General features: G+C 44.8%; 1 protein-coding gene across 3 annotated transcripts in view; it reads right to left on the bottom strand.

The window, feature by feature from the left end:
* MYO1E (myosin IE) overlaps nucleotides 1–24,551 on the bottom strand; it is a 195,408-nt gene that overhangs the window by 64,849 nt on the left and 106,008 nt on the right. For all 3 annotated transcript variants that reach the window (XM_059372037.1, XM_059372036.1, XM_059372038.1), the window contains 5 exons: nucleotides 14,458–14,545; nucleotides 10,794–10,883; nucleotides 5,528–5,659; nucleotides 3,480–3,614; nucleotides 1,926–2,058 (listed from right to left, as the gene is read on the bottom strand). In XM_059372037.1, the coding sequence (XP_059228020.1) occupies nucleotides 1,926–2,058; nucleotides 3,480–3,614; nucleotides 5,528–5,659; nucleotides 10,794–10,883; nucleotides 14,458–14,545 (578 nt within the window). The remainder of the gene's footprint in view (nucleotides 1–1,925; nucleotides 2,059–3,479; nucleotides 3,615–5,527; nucleotides 5,660–10,793; nucleotides 10,884–14,457; nucleotides 14,546–24,551) is intronic.

The raw sequence follows: 24,551 nt of genomic DNA on the forward strand, positions 1-24,551 counted from the left end.
AAAAATAAAAAAAAATATATTCCACAGGATATACTCAAACATGAGAAAGAGGAAACAAACCAGGTTATTCATTTCAGTGCGTTCATTTAGTGTTGTAATCGCGGAGGTCCTGCCCTGATATCATCCCTCAGTAGATGACTGGTTCAGTACAAGTACCCAGAGCCAAGTAATGGCACACTGTAACTAAAAAGAGACGATGCTCTTAATGACTACAATAACCTTCAAGATATAAGGTGAAGTGAAAAAGCAACTGTAGAACATGACGTGTTGTGCCCCATTAAGGCACAAAAGGGAGGAAAAAAAAAATGGACGAACATCGTGGCTTGGGAAACATATATCCCCTTAAAGGAATACAGGAGCGTGGCAACTCTGGTGCCCTCTGGGGAAGGGAACAAGGTGACGGGTGAAGGGGTAGATGGGACACTCGGCTAAGGGAATGACTCATGGTAAGGTACGCCAAAGGAGCAGGAAAGAAGTTCTCAGAAGGAGGGCCCAGTTCTTTGCTACATCTCTTAGGTCTCGAGCACAGCCTCTCCTGATCTCCCCCACTCCAGCGCCCCTAATCCGGGCACTGCAAGGCAGTTGCCAATACTGGGCCTTACCCAGTTGGCTGAGGAGACTACTTCCTCCCGACATCAATGTGCAATGAACCACTTCTTGGCTCAAGCATACGGGGGAAGGCTTGCTGTGTCAGGGTTGTTTTGTTCTCCAGCAAAAAGAGGCAATAAAAGACTGTACTATCCAAGAAGGCAAGAGAAATTCATTGTGCTTCTACAGCAACCACCAAGAAACCCACACGGTCAATGTTGAAAAAAGACAAGTGTTAATGACCCTCCTGGATATCTATGTGCATTTGTTAAATGGGAAGGAAAATGTACGTTAAATCTAACAAAGTAGTGATTATTATTGGGTCCTGTTTCTAGACTTTATGCAGACCATGTGTATTTATTGCCCACCCCCTCTTCCCTAGTTAACATAATTCATCTTTATCAGAGACACATCAGAAGTTAGCAGAACTTCCCTTTTTATCACAAAAGAAAACAAAAATATTTTAAAAAGAGCCATATTTGGAATGGTAATAGCCTCCCTGCATTGTCAGCAATGAGTAGGATACTATTTATTACTAAGCATCTAAATTTATCATTCTGGAAGAATGCTGAGAAAGGAAGAAACATCTTCCTGGGTGGTTAAAGGCTGTGTGGGTTGAGAGCAGCCAGGAAAGCCATCTGAGGCCTCAGAGGCTAAAGTCCCCGGCCACACTGGCCATGGCGGCTGGCAGCGTACACAGCCAATCACGGGTCTGCAGGAAGGACCGATTTCTTCCCAAAGAGCAAACACCATCATTCAGTCTTCAGCCTCGGACTATAGCAGAGGGGACCATGAAAGGTGATCACCGGCAATGTCAACAGGATAGCCAGTGCCCATTTGTTTGTTTCCAGAATCCAGTCTAAACCAGCCCCCAGACAAGCTCCAACTGGGAGCTTCCCATCCTGACATAAACCCGACCACCTGCTCTTCAGGACCTCGAGGTGGATGGAGACCCCACAGGTCAGGTACAGAGATTTCTCTTAGGAGACAAATCTTAGCTATTCCTTTAGCTATTACTCTCTTTAGCTATTACTCTCATCTCATTAAGGCATCACTATTTTTAAACCAAGGTGTGAAACTGGGCCAGACTCCCCCAAGGCCGGCGGTACGTTGAAACAAACATCTCATGAACGGCCTCCTGGTGTGGGATGTGGTGAGGAGGGCAGGTGCACAGGAGAGGCCAGACTCTCCGAAGGCCATCTGCTCTGCCCCGACAGGACACGAGACTTCCCCACATCCCCGGCTGAGACCCCAGCAAAGGACGTGGGCCGGTTACCTTGGCCGGAGCTACCCGGCCGTTCACCCGCTTGCACCCGCCGTGCGCCGCAGCCACTCACACTCCTCGCTCTCCACCGCCGCGTAATTGCCGACTTCCTTGAAGCTGATGTTCCCCAGGTGGAGGACGCCCGCCACGATCTGCAGCACCAGCGTCTGCTCCTCCGCGAAGATCCCGATCACGTTCATCGCGTGCTGGGAGAGGAGAGAGAAATCATGCAGGTGGGTAGGCCGCCAGCTTGCTAAGCACGGAATGAGGAAGCCGAAGCTTGGATGGACTAGTGCAGTCACATGGGGCTTAGCTGGCAGGGGCAGCCGGGAGACCCCGTAGGACACGGTCGCTGCCCGGCGCACGCTCATCCCTTTTTTTCAAGTGTCAGAGGCACGCTGGGAAGGCAGGTCTGTCTTCGGATCCAGCCAGCGATCCCCCAGCAGGAGATCCCCAGGAGCAAAGATATGCAGAGGGAGCAGCAGCTGCACCCGCAGTCAGCACCCTGACCTTGAGCCCCTTGTGTCCTCACTGCCACGCCCCTCCTGCCAAGAGCACGGATGCCCCCTTTCTAGTTACTCCAGGGAGATTCTGGAGATCTTCTGCCTCATCAGGAGGGTGGGGAATAGATCGTATTTGTGAAAGGAATTTGATCAAAAGTCTCCGGCAAATGAAATAAAAGTGTAACAGAAAAGTCTTGTTTCTGAGGTCCCTTAACTTCAGTAAAAATAGCTGAAATGCCGAGACTTATTTATCTGAATGCTATAGAGCACCACACGCTAGGACCAATGCAGGTCCCCCATTTCCATTTCTTTTCCCCACTCCTTTGAGGCCATGTGGCCCCATGGTGGCCCCATTCCTGCACCCAGGATGCAGTCTGCCTGAGCAGCCTGCCCCCCTCCCACAAGCAGGAGGTCAGCTCCCCTCAAAACGCACCCCCACTTGCCCTGTCAAGGTCCCTGCCTCATACATGGGCATGGGCTGAGGATGGGCCCAGCAGGAAGCTGACCCAAAAGGCAGAGGAAGTGTAGAGTTCTTTGAGGCTAAATGGGTGAACAGCCCAGCCCCAGAAATTTCAGACTGACTTACTGAATTGTTTCCCTGAAGATGTGACCCTTCAACCCTATGGTACCGGGGTTGACCCTTGGTACCGTAACATGCACACTGCCTGAAGGGCAGGGAGGTGAGGGCCGCCCTCTGCCCATTCAGTGTGGGGGTGAAGGGGGGGAAGGGAACTCCAGCACTTGGAGGTGCTGAAGACCAGGAGGGCGGTCTTCCCTTCATCTTTCTGAGGCAACAGTTCAGCAACAGCCTAAGCTCTAGGTACACCAGGATGATAAATATATTAACCTACAACAGTATTCACCTGGTAACCAGAGCGCCTGGAGGATGGGGTTGGGAGGGATGAAGAATTCACTCCTTTACCCATTTCAGCTCATTTGGTAGTGCTCGGGCAGCTGGGCGTGTGGCTGTTGAAGGGCGCTCACCCACAGGTTTAAGGAAACAAGGTGCTTGCAACAGAATGAGGGGGAAATGTCCCACTGCTCTTTGCTCTTAACTCTCCTGGTCCCTTCTACCGCAGGCGACAGGCAGAGCCCCTCCTGCCTGGCCCGGAGCCCGCACTTACCAGTGTTTCCTGAAATTCCCGCCTGTCGTCAATGTCGTCCACCTTGTAGGACCCAGAGAGGCTCAGGTAGTAGTAATAGTCCATGCTGGTGATGCCCAGGCTGTGCTTCTGCTCTGCAGAGGCGCCCTCGATGAGCTGGACGAAAGGGAGCAGAGTGTGTGTGGTGGGCCCGCCAAGCCCAGGCCCCACTCCTGGGCCCAGGTGATGAGCACGTTCTGACCCTGCCTTCTGCAGTGATGGGTGGTCCTGATCTCCAAACTAGGGGCCTCAGGATAGCTGCTTGGCCTGGGGGAGCCGTGGATCATCTCTGCAAATTCGAGTTCTGAACTCTGGTAAGACCTACAGGAGCTGAGAATTTGCCCCTTGTCCAGTGAGGAGGACTTGCAGGGCTGTATGAGTGAGAGCCCTCAGAAGAGTGGAAAACAAGCCAGATCATAACCACTTCGTTCCTGCTCAACTTGCTGATGGCTTTTATGAAGTGCAGCTGCCCCTCGAGCTTCTCCCCACAGATGCCTGGGAACTGTAGCCCCAGGTCCCGCTCTCTGGCATTCTGAAACTTCCCGCCCGATGGACCATCCCGTGGCTTTCTGTTCCCGCTCTGATGTTGCCTTCGGTCTGAGCAAGACCCTCTTAAAGGGCTCCCCAGTGGTGTGCTAAAAAAATACACATCAACTCGTGGGGAGAACAATGGACTGTAGTGTTTGCTGACGCTTACGGTGTAAATACTCCTACCACGACTGATTACAGACTACCTGGAAAACAGCACTGAAGGACAAAGTGGGAAGGGAGATACACAGCCCGTGCGAGGGGGCTCCAGCAACACCCTGGCTCCAGCCCAGAGGGGGACTCTCCCGTAGGGAGAGAAAGGGCATAGCCATATTTCTCCATCTCCGTCAAGTTCCTAATGTCATCTCAGCATCATTACTGAGAAGTTCTAGGTCACCCAGGACATCAGGGTCCTGAGCTTTCTTCCACCTCCTCAAAATATCTTCGTGCCACCCCCTTCCTGTTTCCCCCCTTCTGTGTGTGTCCCCCCCACCCACATCACGCAGCCCCTCATTGGCATCTTCAACCCCCACCGGCTTCTCAACCCTCTTCTGCCTGCGGACACATGCTGCTCTTGGCTGTAAGCTTTCCCTTGACTCTGAACTTCTCCAGGCCGCAGAATAAACTTCCCTCATCACGCGCTAGCCACCTGCCAGAATGATCTGCCATCCTCTGAGATAGCTATGTAATTGAAAAGGATGGGTACGAGCTCCCGACACAGCTTTAACTTCCTTCTAATCCGATGATCTCCAACAAAGTAAAACTGAGACAAAAAAAACAGCTGCACGCCTTCACACAAAGTCTGATGTGGATCCCTGAGAGATGAAAGAAATGCTAATACATAAACTCATGCATAAAGACGTTGTTTTGGTATTATATTTCTTAAGTACTGAAAAACATTTTAAAAAGTAGGCAAACGCAAGGCTACCCGAAGCCTTGGGACAGAATCAAAGAGCAGCCCGCACACAGCTCTAGCCTGTCGGTGGCTTCTGGACGTCCAGGTCAGGCCTTCCTTACCGGGGCTTAAAGATCCTTAGCCCATCCCTAGTCTTTTCTCTGATAGCTCCCTTCGGGAGACTTCCGCCCTTGCCAACCGGGCTTTGTTCGGGCCACTGGACTTGCCAGGGAACTGTCCCCACCTCATTCCCCTGTGCGCCCTCCATACCTCTCCTCACCCTCCCAACCACACGTCCCCATGTGGATGGACTCCTGCGGGGCTAAGAATCAAGCACTCCTACTTTCGTTCTGAAGTTATATTAACACTTTCTTGATTATTTAATTTTTGGGAAATTCTTATCTTCTCTCCCCAAAAACTTACTCTCCTTGCAAGCAGGGACATCTCCACAGTTTTTTGCAAACTGACTTATACATACTATAGGAATAAATACTCTTGGCTTGGCAGACTAGATTGTCTAAACCTGAGAGCTGAGAGGGGGAAAAATTATTTTTTTAATGTGGATAAGAAATAAGGAAATAAGAAAGAAAAAAACATAAAGGAAAACCTGGTAAAATATGTGAAAGCTCCGCTCTCCGGGGTTCCTCATCACCACCCTGGATTTTTCCAGAAGGAAGTTGGAGATCTTTCCACCATCTGGTTCCCCACCTGGACTGAACTGGATTTCAAAGTATTTTCCCTGCAAGAAAGTTAGGGGTTTCCTTCAATGGTTGGTGAACAGAAACATGATGTTCCAGACAGGCTTTGAACGTAGCATATAATTCAAGGAAATTCATTAATGAAAGATACATTCTGAATTATTCCCAGCTCTGATCAAGACTTCCTCACTTCTTCCTATCAGACAATAACCAGGGCTTTTGTCCAGTCATACCATTCTGTATTGAGACAGAGAGAATCTATCCTTCCAGCCTGACTAAATAAGGATATGCTGTATTCTTTGCCCATTTCCCCATACCGTGGGTGCTTGCCTGCTCAGCCGGAAGCTGTCAAGAATGGGATAGAAAATCTCAAGGTTGCCTTGATCCAACAGGAGTGAACCCTTTTTTTTAGTATATGTGCTGCCGAAGCGAGCACAACAGGAGTGAACCCTATCAGTCTCTTTCAGGGAGAGAAAATTTTCCCACTGCCAGATGAATTTCCATGGCTTTGAGCAAAAAGCATGCCGTTTACCTTGGGATCATCTAGTGTTCTTTTTTTTTTTTAAAGATTTTATTTATTTATTTGACAGAGATCACAAGTAGGCAGAGAGGCAGGCAGAGAGAGAGGAAGGGAAGCAGGCTCCCTGCGAGCAGAGAGCCCGATGCGGGGCTCAATCCCAGGACCCCGGGACCATGACCTGAGCCGAAGGCAGAGGCTTTAACCCACTGAGCCACCCAGGTGCCCCTCTAGTGTTCTTATATAAAGTAAAAACACTTGATTTTAAACAATGTTCTTTCCAGCTAGTTGTGGGTATGCAGATTTTTGTTGCTGTTGTTGCTAATCATTTTCTTTTAAACTACTGCTCAGAAAGAACAAAGGAGAATAAAGCCCTGGGATTTAGCTGGAAAGGTGTCCAGGTTGTTAAGGAAATGACATTATTTTTCTCACTGGAATCCGGTTGCTCTTCCATCCCTGGAAAGGGCCAGGAGCGTAAACGTAGATGAAGGAAAAGATGAGAATGTGGGTGTTAGGGAGCGGTATGGCCTGGGGATGAACTGGCGAGCATGCCGGGCCTAGCTGCATTTCACATTAAAAAAAAAAACTTTAATATTTTAAAACATTAAATATTTTTAAAATGTGTATGCTGATGAAATCCACCCATTTTAGGGCTGCCTCCTGCCCGGCGGCAAGTCTGGGACTAGAACCATAAACTCATTAAGGACAAGTAAAGCACATTTCAGGTTTTTCCTGCTGCCTACGGTATCCATCATCTCCCGGGTTCCTCCTAAGTCAACTGCATATTCCAGGTATCAGAAAGGCTACAAAGAAGGCCACCCTCTAATTGTCTGTGCATCTTATTCTGATGACTCCTCCCCAATTCCTCCAAATAAATCCCAAAAGAAATACCAGAAGCACCAGACGGAGAGAAGAACCACTAATGACTGCCATCCCAAATCAGTGCTTCCTGAGAAGCGATGGCTGCACAAGATTCCCCATGCCTCCGGTTCTGATGACTATTCCTTCACCATCTTTTCCTTTTGGCACATTTTGGAGGGAATAGATCAGTGTCTGTCCATATGTACCCCCTAACCATTCCCCACCAATGTAGGGGCGGGAGTGAAACCAAACAGGACATCAAATCCAGGAAGGGCAGATGCAGGAAATGGCAAACTCTCAAGCACTTCCAGAAGTGGCTGAAAACTTTGGTTGTCCTGTTGCAAAGGCCTGGGGTGCACCCTCTCCTTTTAAAAAAAAAATTTATTTATTTATTTATTTGAGAGACAGAGAAAGCAGGAACAGAGAGAGCAGCAGAGGGAGAGGAAGAAGCAGGCTTCCCGCGGAGCAGGGAGCATGATACAGGGCTCGATCCCAGGACCCTGGGATCATGACCTGAGCTGGAGGCAGATGCTTAAGTGACTGAGCCACCCAGGCACCTCAGAGAAGTAAATCCAACTCTAGGGACTGGTACCCAAACCTGAGCAGTTTTAAAGAGCTTGAGTGATTTTTATATGTGGCTAAGGTGGAGAACCACTGTTCCAATAAATAGAAATGCTAATATACAGTTCAAGTTTATTATAGAAGAGTTAAAACCCTTAATAGGAGACCAAAAGTTTAGTTCTGTTGCAGAGCACCCTGGGGGAAAAGAGAAACTTGTGTAAAGAAAGGATGTTTTGGGGCACCTGGGTGGCTCAGTGGGTTAAAGCCTCTGCCTTCGGCTAGGGTCGAGATCCTGAGGTCCTGGGGTTGGGCCCTGCATCGGGCTCTCTGCTTGGCGGGGAGCCTGCTTCCTCCTCTCTCTCTGCCTACTTGTAATCTCTCTCTGTCAGGTAAATAAATAAAATCTAAAAAAAAAAAAAAAAAAAAAAAAGAAGGGATTTTTCGTTTTCATAATTAAATGGAAAGAAACGTTGATTCTTGATAATGTTTTATTTCTCAAGCTAGGTACTGAGTGCACTGGTGTTCACTGTATTATTTTTAAATAGTGTTTGAAATATTTCACCACGTATTTCTTAAAACTGGATAAGATTTGTTTAAGTGGAGCTATGTGAGTTTTTTTTTATGTGAGTTTTTATGATTCATACAGCATGTCCATTTTTTAAGAGATTTTATTTTATTTAATTTTTTAAAAAGATTTTATTTATTTGACAGAGAGAAAGAGAGAGCACAAGCAGGGGGAGTAGCAGGCAAAGAGAGAGAGAGGAGAAGCAGGCTCTCCACTGAGCAGGGAGCCCGAAGCGGGACTCGATCTCAGAACTCTGGGAATCATGACCCGGGATGAAGGCAACTGCTTAACCAACTGAGCCACCCAGGTGCCCTAAAGATTTTATTGTTATGTAATCACTACACCCAGAGTGGGGCTTGAACTCTTAACCCCAAGATCAACAGCTGCATGCTCTATAGACCAAGCCAGCCAGGCGCCCCTGCATGTCCATTTTAAAAAGAGAAATTACCTATATTCCCACCCTGACATCCCTTCTACTGCCTCCCACTAAACAATCACTTGTTAACAGTGTATTCAAACCTTGATTTATAGACAACCTAGTTACCTTTTATATAATGCGCCTTTTAAAATAAAAATGAGACCAAATTACAAATATGATATTGTTTTATAACTTGTTGTTTCTTGAAATTTAACCATGGATCTCTTTTAAAACAAGTCATTATTATTTTTTAAATTTATTTATTAATTATTTTTAGTAACATATAATGTATTATTTGCCTCAGGGGTATAGGTCTGTGAGTCGTCAGGCAAAACAAATCATTATTAACAGGGAACTTAGATATAGTACCTATTCCTGGGTCAACGAAAATGAACATTAAAAACAAATTTTTTTTTAAAGTGGGCACCTGGGTGTGGAGCCACAGTTCACAGTTCACAAGGCTTGAACTCACAACCCTGAGATCACGGCCTGAGCCACGATCGGGAGTCAGGTGCTTAACTGACTGAGTCACCAGGTGCCCCTGAACATTTTAAATGTTGATAAAAATCACCAAATTGCTCTCCTGGGGGAATGTGTCAGGCTTCAACCAATAGTGTTTCTTCTCTGGTATTATCAAACTCCTTAATGTTTGCTCATCTGAGAGACAGAAAATGATATATGGCTTTAATTTACATTTCTCTCATTATTAATGGAAACATCTTTGGATGCCCCATCAGACATTACCTTGTGTGTGTGTGTGTGTGTGTGTGCACGCGCGTGCATGTGTGTGTGCACGTGAGTGTGTGTGCGCGTGTTCACACTCTTTCTCATCTTTTCATCAGGGTTACATGAAATTTTATAATTGGAAAAACTGTAAATGCTGGGTATTTTTTGGTTTGTTTTATAAAAAAATGACCGATGTATCCTCCTTGTCCAAGGATAAAGAATAATTTGTATTGGAGACATCAAAATACTGATTTAATTTTGCTCTCTAAAGAAGGCAAAAGGGAGGGGTGGGTAGCTAGAGAGTTGAATTTGGTCAAGTGCATTTTTACAGAGCAGACCGAGACAGACAATTAGGAAAGAAAGGTCAAGTGGAAAATTCATTCACATCTTCTTTTGTATTTCATTACCTAGCAACTTCTTCAGGATAACACAACCCGGGCATTGAGCAGAAAAATATGAGTGGTGAACGAATGAGTGAGTAGTGTGAATAGTATTGAACAGCAAGGAAACGGAGGGCAGTAAGCACAGATATAACTCACCAGGGAATCTAACAATCACCACACGAGACCTTAGTAAGAATTCTCTTGGAAATAGAACCCTCCTTCCAAAATAGAAGGGTGAAAAAGAAATGATGCTTCTCCAAAATTCCCAGTATTTATTTTTAAATGGTCTGGAATCAGCCTCACAGATGGCTCCTTGAACGGTTTACCGCCAGACAGAATCTATGGTTGAGATAAGATATGAAATCTACATAAATCAAAGCCACGGGCCCAATACTCATTTCTTTGTAAATGTGGCTTTTTGTCAAGGGGAATATATTCATATGCTTCCTCGCCAGCTTTCCAACTCACCCCCTGAGGAGACACTCAGGCAGAAAATGTCTAAACGGGCATTCATGACCACGCATCTGGCTGACACTTCCATTGCCTTGGGTTAAGTGGAGGTTGGGAGACCATCGGACAGGCCAAGCCAAGCTGCTTTTGGACGTGATTATGTTACATGAACATATCTAAAACAAATACACAGAGCTCTTTGGGGTGGGTAGAAAACTGGCTCACTCTGGCAGAAAGAGAGGAGGAAGGTTCTATCCAAGGTACAAGACTGAAGGGTCTGGTCCCTTCCACGTCCAATGCCCAGGTTCCAGGAAGCAAAAGCAAGACAAGAAGACCTGCGAATCTAACCGACTCATTTATTTGTCTGGGAAAGGAGGTGTTTTCGCCAAGGCACAAAGCAAACCCCTCCAGGACCAACGCTGACACTTTTATCAATTTTTATTTTCCCTAGTCAGGCAAATCAAGTTGAAAACCGTTTTCAAAAATTATCTTCTAACCCGAGGCTCAAAAATAACTTCAGTTAAAGGGCAAATGGATGCCTGACAGCACAACGCTATAGGAAATGAGGGAGAGATTGAAAAGCTGATGATAATGTGAAAAGCTCCCATTTCCTTGGGGATACCAGCCTTGAAGCAGGAATATCAACAACATCCATCAATCAGGCGACATTTTCCGAAACAGGGAAGAGACTTACAAATCGGCTGGAGTTATTGTTCCGGACAGTCTTGGCATTCCCGAAGGCCTCCAGGAGCGGGTTGGACTGCAGGATAATGTCCTTGACGTGCTGTCATGGAAGACAGGCCAGAGGTCAGGAAGGTATAAGCACCAACCAGGCAGCAAGAAACCACACTTTTCCCTAAGCATTCGGCTTCTGAAGGCCGTTCAGATGATGTCTCAAATCTACACGGTCCTGGGGTTTCTGGAAGATTAACATTTTCCTCTCAACAGACCTAAACTTGCTTGTGTGCTTTTGTCTTCCAACTCCCTTGACTTGATGCCTGATTCCTTGGAGCCAGGGCACCACCACCAGGAAAACGGGATCCACAGATATCCCAGGACTGGGTTTCCAAATTGGATGGTGGGGCTTGACCTTGTCCTCACAGGCAGGCTGAGAGTCACAGCGGGAAGGCGAGTAAAGTAGGAAGGGGCATCTCGCTGCCACGCTGGTCAGTCTTTACTACCTACCCCTTTTCCACCCAAATTCTCCACCTGCCTATCGCATCCCTACCCCCTCCCTCTTCATGGCCAGGGAGAGGTAGCCAAGAGGAAATGGAATAGTGTCTCTTCCCAGACAAGGTTGTGGGCACACAGGCCTGTACTTCCCAAGCTCTCATGTTCATGAATCACCAAGGGATCTTGTTTAAATGTAGACGCAGACTCAGTAGGTCTGGGGCAGGGCCCGAGAGTCCGTATTCCTAACCAGCTCCCTGGTACTACTGGTCTTGCCAGAGTGGAGCCACGTTTGAAGCAGCAAGGGCCAACATCGGATGATATGGAACAACTCCTGGCCCGCTGAAAAGGAAGGATTTGGTTTTCAAACACCCCACTTCTGTGCCAGACTGAAAAGTGTGCAAAACACTCTATGGGTAAGACAGCTCAACAGATAGGAGTTGATGTTGGAGAGGTCTTTCAACAAGTGAGTCATTCCTTGTAGTTCTAATTATTCACATGCTATGGTTAAACATGTTCCAGAAATAACAAGTCTTTCGTTTATGCTCTTTAGCTACCGACTAATTTCAAGCCAAGAGCTCTGCTCTGTATCATTGTCCTCATAGGAAAACAGGAAGAGAAAAGTCAACAATAAACGTCTGCAGTCTGGCCACTGGGTCGTGGTCTGTGGCAAACAGGACTAGATTAAGGCACTAACGACTAGTTAACTATGTAACAGCTAAAGTGGTTCCTTCAGCAACCTCCTGAACATTCAGAAGAGGAATAAGAATGGGAATTTCACTAACTGGGATATGTGGTTAGCCATGGCACCAAAGGCAAATTCTGGGTGGTCCCTCCATGGGGTCAAGTTCAAAGCTTAGAAACATCTTCCAAGCTGCCTACTCTCTTTTAAAAACTCATGGATTTATACAAACAATGCTTTCTTTGTAAAATTAATTATGACTTTGTGGCTCTTCATCAATCCTTGATATCTGTTACTGGATACCCTTTATCAACACTCGGCTTCTAATAGGGCTAGAACCAAAGAAAGGCTCTTCCTTGTCTCTTCCCTTTTTAAATTATTGACTTTTAAGCTGAGAATCCTTCTGCATCCATCCATCATCCATCCATCAACTATCAAGATGTCCAACAGAATTGTGTGGCATGCGGTCAGTATTTGGGGAAAAGGCCAAGAACAAAAATAAAGGTACAGCCCAGCCATAAAAGAACATCCTGAGTTGGTCTTCATGCGAACCTTCTAGGGACAGGGTGTGATCATGGGAATGGAGACAATCAAGTGGCACCACACCAACCTACGTGCTTGTGTCACATTCACTGTCCAACACTGAAGCCACGAGCCACGTGTTGCCTTGAGTTACAAGAAGGCTAATCACAAATGAGAGGTACTGTTAAGTATAGATTACATGCCGGATTGCAATGATTTAATATCAAAAAGAATGTAGAGTATCTCATTAGATTCTTGATACTGATTATATGCTGCAACGATCATGTTTGGGATATGCTGAGTTAAATACAATATATTTTTAAAATTAATTTCACATGCTGCTTCTTACTTTTTAAAAATGTAGCCACTTGAAAATTCTAAATTATGTAACTTGCGCCATCTTTCCCCTGGGCAGTGCTTCCCTAAATCTTCCTTTCATTGAGTGAATGAGGCCACTCTAAGGCCTTTTAGTATGTGAGAGGAATTCTGGATGCTGCCTGAAGCCTTCTGACCCAACAGGATACAGCGTGACGGAGAACCATTTAAACAGCAGACAGAACCACAGTGAAGAGAATTTTGATGTATCTTTTTAGAGCCTACAGATGACTGCACTTCTTCAATGACTCAGATTAAAACATTAATTTTTATGGGGAAATCCACCTGGGAGCGTGAGTACCAGTAAGAAACTGTTCCCAGTGGTCTGGGCCAGTGATGGGGCCTATGCATTTGGGAGCCCTCTGTGGACCCTAGCCCACCTCCGCCATCCTCCCCTGCTCTTTGGGGAGGGGGCCGCACTCATTCCTGCTGATGCCAATGCCGCTAGCACGATGGGTCAAACGAAAGACAGATGACGCTGTATCTTCCGTGCTCCATACTGCACGCTCAAACGAGCTGCCTCTTGGCCCATATTGTACTCCTCTCCTTTTTCACCTCCCCTGTTTCCTCATTCTTCTGGATCTTCCTGCCTTCCTAATGTTACCCTGTAACTTTTCCTACTTCCTTTCTTTCCCCCAAGCCCTCCCTCACTCTATTTTAAGATTTTTTGGAAATGTAGTCACATGTTCGAAATTTAAAAGATTCAAAAGGATATAGGGCAGAGTGTGCCCTTCCCTCGGTCTCCCAGTTTCCCTCCATGAAGAACCCATTATCAGTTTCTTATCTGTCCTTTCAGAGGTATGTTCTACCTATCCAAACAAAGAGGAAAATATGTTCTCTTATGCTCCTCAGATGGCAACACATTATACAAAATGTTGTGAACCTTGCTTTTTGTTATCTTAGAGATCATGACCTATCAGTACGTGAAGCTTCATTTTTTATGGCTAATATTCTACTCTATCATGAACCATAAATTATTTCACCAGTCTCTGACTGATGAACCTTCAAATTGTTTCCAATCTTTTACACTACTAAAAACAACTGTATCAAATAACTGTATCATTTTGCATTCATTTCAGAACATCTAAAGGATACATTCTCTTAAGCAGAATTGATGAATCAACGACTGCATACACATAAAGTTGATAGATTTTGCTGAAACGCCCTCCATAAAAGTATACTAGTTCATGCTCCTCCCCATAATGTACGAGAGGAACTATGTTCTTATATTTTTACCAACAAGGTGTTTAAAACACTACAAAATTTTTGCCATTCTGACAGTTAAGAAATAGTTCTTTGGCGAGGTTTTAATCTGCACCACCCTTATTGCCATGAAGGTGAGCATGCTTTCATGTTTTATGCATTGTCCCTTCATTTATTCCCTTTTGGGATTTTTGACCTTTTTTTATTGATTTGTAAGAGCTCATTCTATATGGGGTATCTCCAACCCAAGCTATTTCTTTATAGATTTCAAGCTTCTTAGTTACAGAAGTTGATTGGTTATATGTCTTTTCTGTGGGAAAAAAAAATATTTTTTTAAAATGGCAAACAGAGACTTTTACATCTCACAAAAGATGGGGCCTCAAAATGGGCCATGTCGCTAACTCACCTGGACTTTGGGACCTCCTCCAGATACTCTAGAGATGTAACTCATGATGTACTTGGCAGCCACTGTCTTTCCAGCACCACTTTCTCCACTGAGAAAAGAAAGACATAATTACCCACCCATTAAGCAGATCACAGCCCATTCCCTCTCCCCAACCAACCAACCAACCAACCAAACAAACAAACGAAAACCAAGAAAAGAAATCAAGCATCAAGGTATTCAGTAATAAATGCACAGTGCTGGTTGAGAAAGGCAAATTTGTGCCAGGATGACGTCAGCTCCCTGACTTGTATGAGAAACACCAACCACCTTGTGGACCAAGGTCTTGAAAACGATCATGTCAGAATAGACAATGAGGCATTCTAAATGCCCAATAATGGAGAACATGATTAGGAAGATTACGGGATATTGGAAAGATGGAATAGTAGACGGAAATTACAACTGACAGGAAGATTGCAAACTTAGGGGGAAAAAAAGCATAGGAAGTCATGTTGAGTGAAATAAATCAGATAAAGTTCTATATGAAAACATGGTTGCAAAATGTAAAGAAAAAAAAAAACATTGGGGGGTGGGGGAAGACTAGAACTACCACAAAATATTTGCAGAGGTTCTGGTAAAGTGAAAGATACCACGGAAGACTCCTTTCAGTTCATTTGATTTCCCAAGCTTTTAGTAACGCATGTACTACTTCTATAATTAAAAAAAAAATAAATAGGGTGCCTGGGTGGCTCAGTGGATTAAGCCGCGGCCTTCGGCCCAGGTCATGATCTCAGGGTCCTAGGATCGAGCCTCGCATCGGGCTCTCTGCTCAGTGGGGAGCCTGCTCCCCCCCCCTCTCTCTGTACCTGACTCTGCCTACTTGTGATCTCTCTCTCTCTCTGTCAAATAAATAAATAAAATCTTTAAAAATAAATAAATAAATAAATGAATAAAAAGAAACCGTAGGCTCTCTCAGGTTTCAAACTGTGTGCCCTGAAGTGGTGTAAGCAACTTTATTTTAGAAGTTCTAAAATTAAATGATGAGGCAATATTTATCACATCCTGCATAACAAAGACTACCTTCCGTTTGGTGGCCTCACTGCATGGGGAAACCCTTTTGTTAACAGTGTATAGTCTGCTCTTCAAAATACCCATTCTTCCTTCAAAATCCCCTCCAACTGATGATGACCTCAGCTCACAATGCGCTTAAGTCAGTCCGATTTCTCATCTCTCTATTGGTTTCCTTTGTGTTATCAATGGCTTGGTTACTCAAGACAAGAGGAAACGTCTGCTTAGGGTACAACCAAGCCAGGTGACTCCTAGCTTCAAAAGGACACCGAAATAAATTTGGAAATCATTTGATATTTTGAAAGAAAATAAACAAAAAGATGAAGGTAGCCATCAGAGCAAAACTCAGAACTTGGTGAATTTCCTTGATGTAATACACGTATAATTAGAGCGATTAGAGGGGATAATAAGGGAAAAATCCTCTTTGAGGGGCTCTGAATCCATCAGTGTGACTCATTCACCATCCCAGCACTCAGAGTTCCCAGCTTGCAGGTCACGTGAATAGGGAAACCAAACTGAAATTCCCTAAGACGTGGTGGCAAGAAGAAAACCAGCAAGTCTGGGAGGAAAGGGCACCCTGTTTGTAGGGGACATGCTTACTCCCAGGCACAAGTAGGTATAGCAAATATTTCAGGTCTATGAGGAAATGATCTGTTAAACGGTCCATGTAATTAAATGATTTTATATGCAAGATCCAGGGTCAAAACATGCGCTCTTGTTCACTTGAAGCATAGGTTTTGCTGACAAATGAAACTCCATTTTGTAATGTTATAAATAATGTGCATAGTCAAGAATACTGAAAGTCCCAAAGTGCAAAGGTACAACCACCCAATCTAATAATCACACAGGCATTTATAATAACTAAAAAATCACGTGGCAACATACAAAAGACTGCAGCTGAGGCTAATGGCAACATAAGCAGAAGACAATGTATCTATAATGTGATCACAAAACACAAAACAACTCCCCACTGAGCAGAAAGCCCCATGCAGGCCTCGATCACAGGACCCTGAGATCATGACCCAAGGCCAAAGGCAGATGATTAATGACTGTGCCACCCAGGCATCCCAAGAAAAAGAAATGTTTCTGACTTGCGGCACCTGGGTGGCTCAGCAGGTTGAGTGTCCGATTCTTGATTTTGGTGAAGGTCATGATGTTGGGGTCATGATAGTGAGCCCCACATTGGACTCTACGCTCATAGTGGAGTCTGCTTAAGTGCAGTCTCTCCCTCTGCCCCTCCACCTGTGCTTGTGTGCTCGTTTTCTCTCTCTCTCTCTCTCATAAATAAATAAATAAATCTTTCCAAAAAACGAAATATTTCTGACTTATTGAAGGGCTGATATACATATAGATGATTCCTTTTTCTTTGGATGTGATTCCTCTTAATTGCTTAAATTTTTGATAGGTAATTACTTACACATTTCAGAATCTTTTTTATTTTTAAGATTTTACCCATTATTTGACAGAGATCCCAATTAGGCAGAGAGGCAGGCAGAGAGAGAGAGGCTTCCCGCTGAGCAGAGAGCCTGATGCGGGGCTTGATCCCAGGACCCTGGGATCCTGTCCTAAGCTGAAGGCAGAGGCTTTAACCCACTGAGCCATCCAGGCGCCCCATACATTTCAGATTTTTAAAGATAGCATTTCTATTAAAAGTGGAACCACACATCTCAGTGATAATCAACACTGATCAATTTCTCTATTCTTCAGCTTCCTTTATCAGGATGAGTAAATATATTTTCATGTTCAGAATTCCTTGAAGCAAGCTGTGTGTGTGTGTGTGTGTGTGTGTGTGTGTGTGTGTGTGTGTTTAAGAAAGAGAGAGAAAAGGAAAAGCAACAAATCCTATTAGAATTATGAAATAAAAGTATAGTGATTCCCCCATTGTATCTTTGGTTAATAGTGTGATCAGACATGAACTATTTTATTTCTTCGGTTGGAAGCAAAAGAACAGAAGAATAATGAAACATAATTCATTTCATGTATTAAAATAAGTATGCCAAGTCCAATAATAGAACACTGACATTCTAGTAATTGTGATATTTTTCAGAAGCTTTAAAATAATTAGTTCTGGCTGAACATTGACTGGAAATTTCATTTCTTGGTTTCCATTTACAAACACTTTAAAACAAAGTTCTATTGATCAGAGGTTGATAATTTGCTGAGAATATGGTACAATAATAGAATGTTACATAATTATTTGAAGCTTACAGTATATACAACCATAACTACACTGGCCCTTTGGGGCTGGAAAAATATTATTTCTTCCTCTGGACTAAAACGCAAGTTAGAAGAATGTAAGGCATCAGACATTATACAGCGTGCCTAAAATTATTTGCTTTGCATCTCACTGCAGTTAGGGAATTTGCTTTGCTCATGGTTACAGGCAGTCTTTCTTAATTCAATTGCCTTCACTTAACTTCTAACGTGGACAAAAAAATATGCTGCAAGTATATGTGCTTTATATCAGAAAAATGACGCAGGGGTCCCTAAATCTAGCAGTGTACCAGAACCCTCAAAGTACTTTTAAAATGCTCATGTTGGGGCTCCTCTGCTGACCTGCCTCCAATCCCAGTCTCCAAGGACAGGACCTAGAAATAAGATTTTTTAACTAACTCCGCAGTTCTTATATAACTGGCTGGGAACCAGCCAAGCAAATTTAAAACAAAGTCAAGACAGACTTCATAGGAAATATCAATTCAAATAGGAAATAATGTTCTGTGTGTGTTAGCCATAGAAATGGAAACATATGCTAAAATTTCAAAGAAATGGAAAGAATGTTCTGGGGGGAAAAGCTATTTACAATGGTATATTAACAATTGGATTCCAGGACCATAATTGCTTTTGTGAGTCTGAAAGTTATACCTCACTTAGAAATCAATAGTGTTTTCAATTCACTTCAACTTACTCTAACAAATATAAAAACATTTCTGTTGTATTTTTCAGCAGATTTCCCATAGAGTAAGGAGAGTCTATCTTTTCTACTGCTCGAAGTTTCATCAGTCTACTCCCATCTCCCCCTTCCTAGTCTCAAAATAATCTGTAATGGGTCTTTTTTTTTTTTTAAGATTTATTTATTTATTTGAGAAAAAGAGAGTGCACATGTGTGTAAGCACGAGCCAGGGGAGGGGCAGAGGGAGAGAAACTCAAGTAGACTCTGTGCTGAACGTGGAGCCCCATGCGGGGCTGGATCCTGGGACCCTGAGATCATAACCTGAACTGAAACCAAGAGTCAGAGGCCCTGACTGAGTGACCCAGGCGCCCCTCTCTAACAGTTCTTACCGCACGAACTACACTGTTCCCTGGTAACTGATCAAGTTAATGTCATTGAAACGTTGCTTTACCGATTTCAGATTTGTTTGCACTTTACAAAAGAGAAACACTTAAAACAGAAATGGGAAGTGCTTTTGTTTACCCTACATGTACTGTCACCCCTCCAGGGGCCAAGCTCTGGGCTGGAGGGGGAAAAGAGAGGGGGCTCCGGCCCCGAAGGAGCTCACTGCCTGCTGGGGAAGGGGAGAGCACACAGGCTGCGGGGAAACCGTGTAGATGGGGCTACGGTTTCATAGACACCCGGGGGCAGGCAGGTACCCCTGACTGGAATGCATGTTAAGAAAAGATTCTTAAAGGAAGTGACAAGTATTTCAAGTCTCAACAAGACGAGTCACTTTAGACAGTGGGGGGGGGGGGGGGGCATCTGCCGTCGGATCCACGGGCGAAGGGAGAAGCGTGAGTCCCAGCTGGAGACAAAACCCCACTGGGTGCAACTGAAGGGAACTACCACAGGTGAAAGGGACTTGAGTGGGGGCTGGAGGGAGAAGGAGAGGGACTGCGAGGGGATGAAAGGTCCATGACGGTGCCTTGGGTATCGGTTTTGAGGAAGGACCGAGGGTTCTGGTCAGCAGCAGTCAGTATTTCTTATTTTATACGGACCAGACTCTGGTCCTTTCTGCATCATATTCATGAATTTTGCCTTTACCTCTCTTCTAAAGACCAATGGATCTATTACTGACTGAGTATTTTTCTCTAAACTGACTTAAATTCATTTTTTAATGGAACATGTATATGACCGCTATAAATAGAAAACCATGACGGCGTACCCCAAAATGGCAACCTTAAAAATAAATACCACAAAAATAAAATAGTTATTTGTGAAAATAATTCAAATTTCTACCAACACAGAATAAACTGCGACATATCCAAAAGTAGAATTCTAGGAGGGGGGAATAAAAAAGAATCATAGCTTCGCTCTCCCAGGAAATTTCAGGAACTTTAATGTTGTGTGGGAAAAAAAAAGGCAAGCTGCAGAGGAATACATGGAACTCACATAGTAGGATTCCATTTACCTCATGTTCAACAGCCCAAAAAGACAATCAAGAGGTTGGTTATAGAAGCAAATGTAACACCATCAAGAAAAGGGAAGGTGAGGGACCCCTGGGTGGCTCAGTTGGTGGAGCAGCTGCCTTCGGCTCGGGTCATGGTCCCAGTGTCCTGGGATCGAGTCCCACATCGGGCTCCTTGCTCGGCAGGGAGCCTGCTTCTCCCTCTGCCTCTGCCTGCCTCTCTGTCTGCCTGTGCTCGCTCGCTCTCTCTCCCTCTGTCTCTGCAAATAAATAAATAAAATCTTTTAAAAAAAAAAAAAGGAAGGTGATATTTAAAAATCAGGACAGTGGTTATTTCCCTGTGAATTGCGATGCGAAAGGAGCCAGGATGGACTGGAGAGAAGGAGGGTCAGCTCAGAGGATATTCTTTTTCTTTCTTTCTGACAGAAGCAGGAGCACGGAAATAAAACTAAACATGTGGGGCGCCTGGGTGGCTCAGTTGTTAAGCGTCTGCCTTTGTCATGATTCCGAGGTCCTGGGATCAAGCCCCGAATCGGGTTCCCTGCTCAGCTGGGAGAGCCTGCTTCTCTCTCTCCCACTCCCCCTGCTTTTGTTCCCTCTCTCGCTGTGTCTCTCTATTAAATACATAAATAAAAATCTTTAGAAGAATAAAAATTAAAAAAAAAAAAAAAGCATGGGATCATCCTCTGCGTGTTCTGTAATGTCACATACACCCTGCATAGCTGGGAAACACTGCAGTCATCAATGGGAAGCAGGTGTGGAGCATGGAGGCCAAGCTGGAAGGACACGGCCAGGTTAAAAGGGTGTGGAGGGGGCGCCTGGGTGGCTCAGTTGGTTAGGCAGCTGCCTTTGGCTCAGGTCATGATTCCAGCGTCTTGGGATCGAGTCCCACATCAGGCTCCTTGCTTGGTGGGGAAGCCTGCTTCTCCCTCTGCCTCTCTGCCTGTCATTCCGCCTGCCTGTGCTCACTCTTTTGCTCTCTTGCTCTCTCTCACAAATAAATAAATAAAATATTATTAAAAACAAAAAAAAAAAAAAAAAGGAAGGGTGTGGAGGATCCAGGGGAGGGGGAGGAAGGCCTCCATGAGGGCAGTGCTGGTGGCAAAAATGTAAGAGGGTAAAGTCCTGCCTTATTTGGAAGCAAAATCGGTAGAACTTAGCCAGAGACGGGTTTTGACAGAAGATGGATAAAGAGGAATCAAGAACAACATCTTGGTTCGGGGCCTCAGGAGCTGGTGGACACTGTATCGCTAAGATCAGTGTTTATATAACCCCCAGGCAGGGTTGGGGTTATTTCATGTGGTTGGAGGAACCCAGAGACTAAGGCTACAGAGCACTGAAGGGCATCTGAGGGGCCACCCAGAGGTGGGGGCCAGTGGGCATGGTGGGCTGGGCCTCAGAGCCACAGGGAGGTTGAGGGGAGCATGGAGGTAATGAGTGGAAGAGACGGCTGGCGATGGGGGACTGAGTCGATTGAGCACATAAAGTTGACTGAGCAATAGGGAAATTGAAAATAATGTGAAACAACACTCTCCTTGTCAGAGAAAGTATTAACAAATCTGAAAAGAAGAAAGAACCCTGAGGGGTTGGATTGGTATTAAAGACATCCATTTTGACTATTAGAAAGAAAGGTGACACAGAAAGTCATAAAGTGTGTGTAAGTGTGTGTGTGTGTGTGTGTGTGTGTGTGTGTGTAGTGTATGTATAGTGTGTATAGTGTAAATGTACAGATTATAAATAAACAGAAGAGACCAAATCTTCTCGGAGAAATAGCCAATTCCAAGGCTGGACCAAGGGAAAATGCAAGCTGAGCCTAGAACACGTAGTAGTGTCCCAAAATAGAGACGTACACTGTCTGATGTGGACATGTCCAGCTCACGAGAGCCAGCTTGAAAGGGCTCCCGCTGATGGAGATCATGACAGTACTGGATTATGGTCACTGAGTACAGTCTGAGCATACTACCATAATATAAGATCAATCAAGAACATGGGAGAAGGGAATACTCTTTCTTATCATAGAGTGCCAACTAATGAACACAGAAGAAATGATGGAAACAGAGCACCACCATTTGGCGACCATCATTTAGGAGACAGGTCTGGGCTGCAGTCCTTAGTGGATGCTACAGTGGACGACGGTTTACTGAGGGGCAGGATTCTGCCATAATCTCAAAACAGACCCACAAAACCCTAACTTATCCTAAAAGAAAATATGGAGAACTTAATCAGAGGAAACATAGCAGACACATACGGGTCCAACCAATTGCTCAAGAGCACAGTGTTGTTTCTAAGGAAGTCCTGCTCAGCAGGAATGACCTGAGTCTGGCCAGAAGGAATCACAAGACAGACCCATGCTGAGGTCAGCCCACTGAATGTAATGCCTGAACTCTTTAAAACTGTAAAGAGCAGGAAATACACATATTGGGTAAACCTTGCAATGTGTCCCCTGAGTGCAATCTGGGGAACTATTCCAAAATGACAGAGTCTGAAGAGACATGTATTCCTGGAAAGAATCCTGCAGCAGAATGGAAAGAGATATTTGGGAGAGAACTGGTAAAAAAATGGAAATGGGGTCTATGGGTTAGGTGGGGTTGGACCATGATCAGTGTCCTGGTCTGGAGTATTATAACCGGTTAGGTAGGAAAACATCTTGTTTTCAGGAAATACACACTGGAGAGTTTAGGGGTCACGAGTTATCACATCTGCAGCTTGATCTTAAAAGGTTCAGAAAAATATTAACATCACCAGTAATATCAATAACTGTGTCTGTGAGCATATGCTTGAAAGAAGGGGTGGGAGAGAGCGTAAATGTGGCCCAATGTTACCAGTTGGGAAGACCAGGTGAAGAAGACAATTGCTTGAACTATTCTGCCCATTTTTCTGTACAACTGGAATTATTTCAAAATAAATCATTTTAAAGAGTTTAGAGGAAACGTTGCAAATCTGAGGACGCGAAGGAAGAAGTAGATGGAGTATCTGGTCACCTGTGTACACGTGAATGTATATATGTTCCCCCTTATAAGCTGTCTGGATCAGTGGCTAATAGGTATGGTCAGCAGGTAGTTGAAAATGGGAGCCTGATGCACAGGGAAAGGTTCTGGATGAGAATACCAGGATGGGAGCAAGAGGAAGTGGGACTACCAAAGAGAAGCATGCCTGAGTGCTGACTACACTGGGACCTTGGGGACTGTAGTGGCCACTGGTGGTTCCCACTCCTCAAGCTCTTTTCCCCACCTTCCCCTTCCCTGGCAATTTCCTGACTTGGTTCAGGGATCCTATCTGGTACACCAGGAATAGAGAGGCTGGTCCCATGCTCAGAGGAGCCCATCTGCACCAGACCCGCACTCCCAGCAGCTCAAGAGTCCATGTGAACAAAGTTGTCGCATTAGAATTAAGGTAGGACTCATGGGAGAGGCTCCTCTCCCCTCTAGGATGTAAGGAAGGACGTTACTCTGATTGCCCCGGTAGCCACTTGCAACTACCCAGGGGAACCAGAACAAATCTTAGGATGTCTGGATGGTGACGCAGAGAGGTGGAAAGAAACCAAGTCCCTGATCATCAATGGACCACCGAGCCACTAGCCCTGAGGTCCCTACGATCACTCCATGTTCTGTTACGTGGGATAATAAATTGCCTTAATGTACAACTGACAGAATGGGAGAAGATATTTGCAAACGACATATCGGATTAAGGGCTAGTATCCAAAAAGAGCTTGGCAAACTCAACACCCAAAGAACAAATAATCCAATCAAGAAATGGGCAGAGGACATGAACAGACATTTCTGCAAAAAGACATCCAAATGGCCAACTGACACATGAAAAAGTGCTCCACATCACTCGGCATCAAGGAAATACAAATCAAAACCACAATGAGATACCACCTCCCACCAGTCAGAATGGCTAAAATTAACAAGTCAGGAAATGACAGATGTTGGCGAGGATGCGGAGAAAGGGGAACCCTCCTACACTGTTGGTGGGAATGCAAGCTGGTACAACCACTCTGGAAAACAGCATGGAGGTTCCTCAAAAAGTTGAAAATAGAGCTACCCTATGACCCAGGAATCGCACTACTGGGTATTTACCCTAAAGATACAAACAGTGATATGCAGGGGCACATGCACCCGAATGTTTATAGAAGCAATGTCCACAGTAGCCAAACTATGGAAAGATCCTAGATGTCCATCAACAGATGAATGGATAAAGAAGATGTGGTATATATACACAATGGAATACTATGCAGCCATCAAAAGAAATGAAATCTTGCCATTTGCAACGACATGGATGGAACTAGAGGGTATCATGCTTAGCGAAACAAGCCAATCGGAGAAAGACAACTATCATATGATCTCCCTGTTATGAGGAAGTGGAGATGCAACGTGGGGGGGTTAGGGGGGGTAGGAAAAGAATAAATGAAACAAGATGGGATCGGGAGGGAGACAAACCATAAGAGACTCTTAATCTCACAAAACAAACTGAGGGTTGCTGGGGGGAGGGGGATATGGAGAGGGTTATGGACATTGGGGAGGGTATGTGCTATGGTGAGTGCTGTGAAGTGTGTAAACCTGGCGATTCACAGACCTGTACTGCTGGAGCTAATAATACATTACATGTTAATTTAAAAAATTTAAAAAAAAAATTGCCTTAATTTCTCAGCCAGGTTGAATTAGATTTTTTGTTGCTGGCAGCTCCAAGCATGTCAAAAGCAATGGGGAC

This window comes from Mustela nigripes, chromosome 13 (genome assembly GCF_022355385.1).
Source record: "Mustela nigripes isolate SB6536 chromosome 13, MUSNIG.SB6536, whole genome shotgun sequence".
NCBI classification, from domain to species: Eukaryota; Metazoa; Chordata; class Mammalia; order Carnivora; family Mustelidae; genus Mustela; species Mustela nigripes.